The 10,653-nt window shown below is 39.5% G+C and overlaps 1 protein-coding gene across 1 annotated transcript; it reads right to left on the reverse strand.

The window, feature by feature from the left end:
* Nucleotides 1–7,301: 7,301 nt before the first annotated feature.
* On the reverse strand, nucleotides 7,302–9,445 carry pou4f4 (POU class 4 homeobox 4). The gene is made up of 2 exons (XM_087807081.1): nucleotides 9,031–9,445; nucleotides 7,302–8,225 (listed from the first exon to the last, which is right to left on the reverse strand). Exons 1-2 carry the CDS (start codon nucleotides 9,148–9,150, stop codon nucleotides 7,320–7,322), a joined length of 1,026 nt encoding a protein of 341 aa, XP_087663207.1. The 5' UTR covers nucleotides 9,151–9,445; the 3' UTR covers nucleotides 7,302–7,319.
* Between the last annotated feature and the right edge of the window lie 1,208 nt (nucleotides 9,446–10,653).

Here is a 10,653-nt window from a genome sequence, read left to right on the forward strand (position 1 = left end):
CAGCAAGGATTCGAGGGCCTCGGAGACGCCGCGGGGATAGGTTTTGGATCGCGGCTGCGGGAACCCGGTGCCGACAACAGGGGGAGCTACAGACAACGTGACTTCATTGTGTACTTTGTGTTTTGTTGTTTGTTTTTGGTGTGCAAAAAACACACATCCCTGGACATCACTTGGTCAAGGAAAATAAAAAGTTAAAAAAGTCAAAACTTTGGTTTATATATTACGATCGACTTCTTGCTGCGTTGTCATTTTTACGTTGTTATTTTAGAGATTTTGTTGAGGCTGCAGTAGAAGACTTGCGCACAGCTTCTTTTTTCATTTACAAAGGCTTTTTATTTATTTATTTTCATTCCGAGGATTGGTTTGATAGCCAGTGAAAACCAAAAATGCAGTTAAGGGCAATACATTTGTATTTGGTGGCTTTAATTTAGTATTTAATGGCCACAAATTATGATTTTGTGGTCATGAATCTGGATTTCAAATAATTTTCGCTACGTCATTTCTGATAAAGAAATCACATTTTCTCACTTTTTCCACTTCACCACAAACGAAAATCCTGGGGGGTCTAAGGTTAGTGGTGGATCAGAGAGTCAGAATTTGAAAAATTGTTTCATTCTTCTTATGATCAGAATCGGAATCTCTTTATTGTCATTGCACACACATGATACGCTGACAATTACGACACACACTCACACATATTCTTCTTCTGATTAACTCGTCTTGACTTTAGCGATTCATACGAGAAAATGTTTTCCAGAGATGTTTTGTCGAAGCTTATCACGACCCTTTCACCCATATTGTATCACAACAGTTGAAAGAACCTCAACATTAACTTTAAATATACATATCTTTTGGTCAACTCAATGTAATCATGAGCACTAACTTGACGACCATTGTAAAGACACCCCCCTACAGGCGTGGCATGTTTATTGCAATTTCTTTTTTTCTTACTTTGCTATTTGCAGCATTTAACATATATTTATATTATTATTATAGTTGTTTATAAATTATGTAAAAATTAAATAAAACCTTTTCAGATTAAAAACTATTAAGACTCCTCATATATGAAGGTAGATTAGCGTCTTTATTATTCAATCAAAAACGTTTTGCACTTTAAAAAACTACCTGTTTTTCCACCTCATTCCAAAAAAAATCGAGGATAGTATTGACAAATAAAAACATCACTTTAAATCTTCTTTCTTTTTTTGGTGCGGAAGGAGGACTATTTTTAATCAACGCTCCTTTTTTTTTATGTTGAAAAATAAAATGCAAATATCATTTGCACCCATATATTGGCTAGTTTAATAGTCTTATTTTCTTTGCATTCAAACCTTTTTTTCTTTCATGAAAATGTTTTTTTTTTTTATTTAATTGAAGATAAATATTTTTTATTTAAAGCAACTTTTATTTTGATTGAATTATATAGACTTTGAGTTGTTTCTAAATAAGAGAAGTCGTTAAGAATATTTTTTTTTAATGGTCCAATGATTGTGTAAACTTGTGTTTTTTTGTTTTATTGTTATAAACAATCATTTTCTATCACTTGTTTATTTATCAGCGTTGAGGTGTGTTGAGTCTATCCCAGCTCCATAAGGCGAGTGGCGGGGGACACCCTGGACGGGATTCCAACCTGTTGCATCGACAAGCACTCACCCCGGAACTGAAAGCCGCCCCCTGGCGACCATCCGTGGCGCTGCCGACGTTCTAATGACAGCGACTCAACTTCATCGCCGACGCGTTTGTCGTCTGTTCATCGCAGCAGGTTTCAGCCTCTGAACGTCTTATTAATGAATAATAAATATCAGCCGCGATGATACTATTGATTTTCCTCCGGGGTCCGTGTCGTACATCTGCGCTCCTCCTCGTCTGGCCGGAGAAGGAAGTGACGCGTGTTTGCAAACGCGGAGCGGCGGCGGCCATGTTGCTTCCTTACAACAAAGAATGTCGAACATGACATCATCAAACTTTCATCGTCTCACCAGATGAGCGCATGAATTATAAATACTCGGCCGTGTAATCGATGTGAACCTCAGAGCAACTTTCCCACATCCAAAGAGGAAACGGTGGAGAATAAAAAAAAAAACGCTTCTGTCTTGAACATCAATAAGCCATAACATTATGACCACCGCTTTTATAGTGTGTCAATCTAGGGTTCGAAGGTGTTGTGGATCTGCCGTGATGGAGTCAGGGATTCGTGTCACCTTGAGAGTGACAGGAAGTGGTTGTAACTCATGCTAAACCTATACCAGGGATCACATAGGTGCCAGAAAAACATCTTCTAAAAATATATTTGAACCACAAATGTATTTAGCCAGGCCCTGAGTATCAAATGTATATATCTGAATATTATTAATTCATCCTGGAAGTGTGTATTTTGTTTTTCAAGTTGCACGACTCGCACACAGCACATCTGAGGCTCGAAATAAACAGGAAATAATATGTAGCTCATGTCCTCCTGGGTAAAAGCAGATGTGAGTCTCTCGGCGTATTGACCGGGTTTAACCTCCTTCACACACACAGCATTGACAGTCAACAAAAACATCTGTAGAAAGATCCTAACTGTAATTTAATGCAGTCTTGTTCTGAAATTAAACAAACAGGAAGTGATGATAGATTATTGTGGTCAACAAATTAAAAAATATTGTCGAGATTAAAGTGTGTCGTTGAAAATTTTTGTACCTGTTAATGTCTGTGAATAAAGCGAGTTAAATTAAGGTTGAAACAAAACAAACTGGAAAATAATACCATAAACGTTTTAGGAGAAAACATTAAAAAGATTCAAACTTCACTCATTTTCTTCACATCCTCATGTCAACTAACACTTGGGATTATTTTCAGAGTAATCTGTTCTTTATTAGAGTTATAGACACATATTTAAGTTGAATTTAACGTAGCGAATGGAGCTCAGTGGACGAACTTCCTTCAAAAAGACACTTAAAAACATCCAAATAACTTCATACTGCTCGTCTGTAATGTACCTCTTGTGTTGAAGCCTCGACAAAAGAATTGTTTCGTTAAAAATGAAAGAAGACTATATTTAAAACTTGTTTGAGGGTAAATAGACCTTCCAGTGTAGACCGTAGACTGTATAAGCTCTTGAATCGCTAGCGATATTTACCCCGAGTACTTCCAGTCAATATCGCTCGTTATTCTTTAAACTTCTGCCACAAACAAGCTTAAAATAAAGACTTATTTAATTACTTCCCGAACAATTCCTCTTGTCAAGGCTTTAATACAAGATGGACGTTAAAGACGAGCAGAATTTAGGTATTTGGATGTTTTTAGTGAGTCTTTTTTGGACGAAGATGAAGACGACGACAACTGAGCTCCAGTCGCTTCATTAAAATGAACAAAGATTTGTGTCTTTAACTCTAAAAAGGAACAAAAATCATCTCCAACATTCGACATTAGGGTGAGTAGAGAATGAGTTAAGTTTTATTTTTTGGTGAACTATCACTTTAAGATTGAATTTGATTCAAATTCTCTGGCATTTTGACTTTCAACTAAATTTAGACCCCCCAAGAACCTTAGCAACTTTTTTGATGCTGTTTTGTCGTCAGAAAGCCATGATTAGTCGAGTGTGAAAAACTCAACAAGTGTTTCCGAAATACTTTTGATGGGAACCTTACATTTCTCAAAACCTGCTCAGGTTAGTAACGTAGTAAAGTGCAGAAAATTGACCCAGGTTTCAGGTAAATGTTGGTAAAAATGCTGCCGAGCTCATCAAAACTTACACTTCGAACTTTGCATGTGAACTACCCATGACGCCGGTTGTCGCTGAAACTCAAGCAGTAACATGAACTTGTCTCGGGCGGCGAGCAGATGCTGCCGTGAAAGCGGAGCCGCCTGGAGGTGAAGGAGGTTTCGCCCCAAAGCTGCTCCTCACCTCTGATGAATAGGACTCGACACTTGAGTGACTCTTCTATTGATCAACGCCGCCGCTGATGAAGTCCACACGTCGGTCAGAGAACTCCAGCGACTCACAGAAGAAGAGTCGACAGCTGAGCAGAGGTTTTGAAATGGGAATCGTTGAACTTGTCTTGTCACTGTTTATCCAGCGTTCATCTCTCAGTGTCCTTCACTTCATCTTCGCCTTCAATGTCTTCTCGGAGCTCCCTTTCCAGTGTCTCCTTCAGAGTCTCCTACTTCACTATGTCTTCTACTATTCCTCAGGATCATCTCTTTATTTGTCTTGTCCTCTTGCAGTGTATCTTCTGTCCGTTATTGTCGTCTCCTTCCTGGTCCTCTTCAATGTTTCCTCCTTCATCTACATCCTTTATACCTCGACTACCTCAGAACAATATTTTATCTTTCGTCATTTCACCTGTGCAGGTGTTTAAGAATAAAAGTATTTGATTCCTGATGTTCTGGATTATTTATTATTATATACTAAAATATCAGCTTACACTTGTGTAGAAATATCTGTCCCGAAGGGTTTTCGTTTATTTTTTAAAACTCATTTAAAATAGCTTTGGAAGTATAGAGGGTCTTCAGTCATTAGGTATCGACGCCATCTTGTTTCAAAATTCTTGTTTGTACTAAAAAGTTCCACTAAAAATCCAAACATCTGACCGAAGTCCTTATTCCCTAACATTGTAAAGTCAAAGGACAAGAGTCAAACAATAAACTGTAACTAGGATTTAATAATGTAGCCATTAGCACACTTTGCTTTTTCTCATAGTTGGTTAAAAACCTGTTGACGTCTGGTTGTATAACAGTGTTTGTTTAATAGTCTACGCCTTTTTTGCCTTTTAATAAAACTGGTTATTTCCTATGTTTGTACTTGGGAAAGTTTTTCTTTGTGTGTCGCAAGATGGACATCAATGATTGTGTCTTTTAGAAGTGGGTCATCTTTTGTCTTTGTTCAGTTTTATGCTACGACATAATAAACATCGTCATAAATAACATAGGAATCGTTATGTAATTTTTTAAATTGAAGAAGTTGAGATCTTTGTTGCAAAGAAAACAATACGTTTCTACTCTGCCTGTGGTTAACAGCTTTGCAGTGACTCTAGAACAAGATCCCACATACAAGGGTTCATTTGTCTGGACTCTCTTAAACAGAGTACGGTCATCCATGAGAGACTCAGAGTGGAAACTCTGCAAGAGAAGACAGTTGTTTGAATGTCCTCTGAACTAATGACTTTTTAACTAGGAGGAGGCCCCGGAACAGACCCAGGATGGGCAGATGATGATGTCACTGGGAACTCATCGACTAACTTGAACTGGCCCCAGATTAATCAAAAGTTATTTTTCAACACTAATGGTTGCTATAGATTTATGACAAAAAGTTATTTCATTACGGAACATTCTAATACGTTTTAAGGAAGTCGAATAAACGGGATTGGGAAACTTCGTAAGATCAAATGGTACTCTTGCTGATTTCCGACTTGGCTGTATTCTGTATCTTCATTGACATACTAGTGTTTGTTTTCCTCATGCTTTGTTTGACCTTACAGGATCTACAACGACTCCATGGTTGTCGATACGCCCCCTAGAGGGAACGCTAAAGATTCTTCTTCCGGAACCCACAAAAAGGCGTTGACAGGAAGTAAAACGTGCACGGTTTATTTCTGTCATTTACACAGACACAGTTAAAGCACACTGTCACAGATGATTCTCTTCTTTTTAAATAAATAAATAAGACAAACAAAAAAAAAAAAAAACATGTTCTCACCGACCAAACAAAGTGTCGGACCAAAAGTATAAATAAGGCAAACTAGTTTCCCTCGCTCGGAATATCTACAAAGTGCGATTCACAAATGTGTCGGTGTGTCAATGTACAAAAGGGGGTCGGCCTCGTGACGACACAACAAAATAGATTAAAAGAATAAATAAAGGTGGGTAAGAGCTCAGACCGGGGGGGTGGGTGGGGGTCAAACCAGATCACGGGAGATGAAAGCAAACATAAACATGGACAACTAATATCAATAATCGATTGTCGAAGCATCATCTCGGTGAACACACGACAGATTTACACTTGAGTGACTTCTAATCCGACATCAGTCCCGTGGAAGACAAGGTAACAGAAACAAAAACTCTACATCACCGTGGACGTGCCAACACTTTGCGTAATGAGGTAGACACACAGCTACACTGTGTGAATGTGTGTGTGTTCGTGCTCCTGTGCTTGTGTGTGTGTGTTTCCTCTTATTGCGATGCATTCACTTTGGTGGCGGCGGTTGTTCTCTCTCCCTGTTATCAACCATGCAATCGTTGTGCTTTTCTTTTTTTTTTCTTTTTTTTTTTCTTCTACCGGAACCAACAACCTCCAGGATGAGCGGTGGAACGAGGTGCGTCATATTCACAGATATTTACACATGATAAATATAAAAAAGCTACACAGAATAATCTGCATTAATCCTCCTTATTTTTCTTCTTCTGTACAATAATTGCCTTTTTCAGTCTCTGCTCCTCTGTCCCAGTGAGCAAGGGTCGTCAGTTTGATGATGGGTAATACCAATGAGGAGGAGCCGACCCTCACTTGAGAGAATAATCCAAGATGACCTTCCAGATTTGGGGGAAAAAAATACTGAACAGATTCTGGGGAGCCACAAACAGCAATAATCTGGTGGAGATTTTTTTAATCTCAAAATTAAGATTAGAATTTAATTTAAATAAATAAGAAATATTTAAAACAAATATAGACTTTTTTAGTGCGTGTGGATGAGTCCAGATTATGGGTCAATACATATTTGTACGTTGCTCTCAAAAATACAGATTATAGCAACAGTTTCCTTAGAATAGATCTTTTTTTTCAGTAAAAAAAAAAAAAAAGAAGTCATGATTAGAACAATTAGATTAGATTATTCCTCCTCAAAATAGAGACGAATGTGTATCTTATCTTTTATTTAATTAATCTAATTGTTTTTAGATTAAAATTAAGAGGTCAGATTAATTAAAAGAGATCGTTAAACTTAACTATTTAAACATATTGCTTTTTTAAATAAACAATTAAATATTTTTTTAACGTGGGTTTACTAGAAATCCGCGAGTAGATACATTAAAAACGTATTTTAATTCGTTACCTTCATCAACTATTAAAATACTTTTTGACGCGAGAGACGAATCTATTTGTTCATTACCTAAAAGTAAATGATTAAATAATCCGATTTTTAGTCATTTGATTTGGGAATAAATTGGAAGATTTTCCTTCGTTCGTTGCTCAGATTATTGCCGTCCACGTTGACCAGGTGTACAGAGGTCGCGGGGTCACTCAGTGCTGATGTTTCGGGACTAGACTGTTTGGGGTTCAGCTCGGGTTCGAGCAGCAGCATCGTCTTGATTTGTCTCTTCAATAAAGTCCTCTCGGGGTCCCTTCAGTGCGTCGCAGAAAACTTCATCCGTTTCTGCTTCTGCCTCTGATTGCAAAACCAAACCCGGACCACGTTCTTTTTAAGGTCCAGCTTCTCGGCGATGGCGGCGATCTTCTCGGAGGAGGGCCTCGGCTGCACCGCGAAGTAGGCCTCGAGGGAGCGCTTCTCCGGCGCCGCGATCGACGTGCGTTTCCTCTTCTTGTCGCCGCCGTTGAAGATCTCCGGCTTGGACATCTTCTCCCGCTGCGCCCGCTCCGCCTCCTCCAGCCAGGCCTCCAGGATGGGCTTGAGGGCCACCATGTTGTTGTGCGACAGCGTCAGGGACTCGAACCTGCAGATGGTGCTCTGGCTCAGGCACCCCACGCCCGGGATCTTCAGGTTGGCGAGCGCGGCCCCCACGTCCGCCTGGGTCACCCCGAGTTTGATCCGCCGCTGCTTGAAGCGCTCGGCGAACGACTCCAGCTCCCGCGGGTCCGGTTCCGAGTCGGGCCCCCCCAGGGAGCCGTGCGCGCTCAGGCTGTGCGGGTGCATGTTCATGGCCTGCTGGTGGTGGTGGTGGTGGTGCTGCATGTGGTTGATGGCGGACATGTGCGAGGCCGACGAGCAGACGTCGGAGCCGGTCATGCCGCCCAGGGAGATGCCGGGCGTCAGGTGGTCCAGCAGGTCGCCCTCCAGACCCTGGGACGGCTGGTGGTGCGGGTGGTGGTGCGAGGTGAGCACCGACGGGTGGTGCAGGTGCGCGGAGGAGGAGGTGGGCGTGCAGGTCATGCTGGTCATGGTGGTCATGGTGTGGTAGGTGGCGTCCGGCTTGAACGGGTGGTTCTTCTGGGCCCCCAGCTCCACCGCGGCCAGAGCCTCGGCCCGCTGCAGCAGCGTCTCGTCGAACCCGGCGAAGATGTTGCCCTGCAGCTGAGGACGAGAGGACGCGCGTCAGAACCATCTCCACAACGTATTGTTGTTGCGCTTTAATTGATGTACAATAATGTTGCCTCGAAAGTGTGTCAGCTGCGAATTCATCTAAAATTAATATTTACGATCTCCTGAATAATTTCTGCGGACAATGAGTTTGAATATGAATGGAGGACAGAGAGGGACACAACGAATTTAATTTCGCATTAAACTTAAAATAAATATATTTCTCAAGGTGTCGACGTTCATTTCGTTTTGTTGTATTTTCCCGCAAAACTTTCCTTTAAAATCTCATTTAATTGATGATTAAAAAACACACTTTGTCTGGAAAAGCGCTATACAAATAAAAATGACTTACTTATTTACGTACTTACTTTGGCCGTCATTTAAGATAAAATAGAAGCACCAATAAAATAATTTGTTTTAAATCACGGTTGTTGTTTTTTTTTTTTTCAACAAAATAAAAGTTTTAAGACAAAAATATAGAGTCCTCGACCATCCTAAGGAAATTAAAAATATATATTTTATTTTTGTAGCCGATTTTTTCGATTATAATTTTTTGTAATAAACTTAATATTATTTTATAGTTTGTTTGGTGGCGAGGAGGATAAAAATATTTTGATTAAAAACTTTAAACGCTTACATATTTAAGATTAATTAAGAATACATGCACTCATTTATTTATTTATTTTTGTTCATATATAAACATATTAATACAAATAAAGTTTTAGTTAATTCTACTCCATTTTTAAGATGCAGACAGAGAAATTCCGGGAGAGGTTTTTTCCTCCGGTTCTGGACTCACCGACGGGGTGGGCAGGCAGGCCCTCCGGATGGCCTCGGAACTGGAGTGCAGCGGCGTGTATTTGGGCTCGTGCAGGATGGGGTGCATACTGAAAGGCTGTTTGCTGTTCATGGACATCATGGTTGCAGAAGGGAGTGAGGGTCGTCGTGCCTCGTCCTCGTTCGTCTCTGTTGGCAGTGGTCGCTCTGTAGACGCCTCAGGAGGAGGAAAGAACCGCAGATGAATTTAACTCCACCACACAAAAAAAAAGAAAAAAAAACAAGTCAGCTTCAGTCGTGGAAGAAGAGAAACTCCAGAGACCCTCCTGCGACTCTCCTGCCTCCTTCTGTCACTTCTGCGGTCCAAGACAACTTCTCCTATATCAGAGGCGCTGCTGAAGCTCCGCCCACACACCTTCAGCCCCGCCTATTGCACGCGTGTCCTCCAATCAGAGATCGAGCCCCAGCGTTGACCACGCCCCCTTCGCTTGACTTTTAAGCACATTGATGAGGGATCTGATTGAAATAATGACAATAAACGTAATAAAATTGCAGACGGAAGTAATAAACGAATTTTTAACGGTGTAATAAAAAGGAAAAAACACATTAATTTGAAGTAAATTTCTAAGTTGAATTTAGTTTCTGTTAAAACATCTCAAGAAAAAAAAAATAAGATTACACTTTGACCATTTTATCGCACAATTATTTTAATATTTATTCGCACACAAGGACGTAAAAACTCACAACAAACAATAATTTCGATAAAACACGAATTCATATTTGCACATCATATAATGAATAATTCAGATTGAAAACATTGTTGAATATTTCCTGAATTAAAATGAGAAACGATGCTTTTTTTTATGCACGAATTATTATTTAATGTTTTGACGCACAAGGACTTGAAAACTTACAACAAACGGCGATTTTTGATAAAACACCAAAAACGCGTTTCTATAATGAATTATTTAGACTCAAACATTGTTGAATCCATTTTAAACTGAAATGGGAAACGATACTTAAAACTTTTAGTTGAATAGCTCGAACTAAACAAGTATATTTATTAAAAATCAACGAAAAATATGAATTACTGCATATTGTTGAAATTATGATTTATATCGAAAAAAAAACCGGGGGTTGAAAATCGTGAATTATCGGTTCTCGCAATGAATAATACGAATGTGCGCGATTGTTTTATTCATGCCGAGGTTTGTGATTTTGTGTATCTATCTATAATAAATGTGAAACAATCGACGGAAATGTGTGTTTTTGTGTGATTTGTAGAGGAAGTGATGTAAATGCCTCGCTGTGAATTATTCATTTAATTCCTTCTATTTATTTGTTCAGACGTTTCTTCACTTCATCAACGAGGAGCTTGACGACACACACACACACACACACTAACACACACACACACACACACGGATTATTATTAATTGATGTCGCAGGAATTCCTCTTGTTCACTTTCATGGTAATTAATACAATAATTAATTAATCATGATTCATTTACTTTGCGGCGGGAGTGAAACCTCTCACTGCTCCACAGCATCAAGCCACCAGCTGATGAGTAAAACTAACTTTTTTTTTTATCTCAAACGAAAACTTGTTCGTTTTACGACGAGGAAAATATTGTACAATATCAAC

Source organism: Callionymus lyra, chromosome 14 (genome assembly GCF_982586985.1).
Source record: "Callionymus lyra chromosome 14, fCalLyr1.hap1.1, whole genome shotgun sequence".
NCBI lineage: Eukaryota > Metazoa > Chordata > Actinopteri > Syngnathiformes > Callionymidae > Callionymus > Callionymus lyra.

Excerpts from the sequence above, each read along its gene's own strand:
- pou4f4 (XM_087807081.1), bottom strand. The coding sequence starts at position 9,150 with ATGATGTCCATGAACAGCAAACAGCCTTTCAGTATGCACCCCATCCTG. Across the intron at positions 8,226-9,030 it reads CCTGCCTGCCCACCCCGTCG|CTGCAGGGCAACATCTTCGC; the intron begins GTGAGTCCAGAA and ends TCTCGTCCTCAG.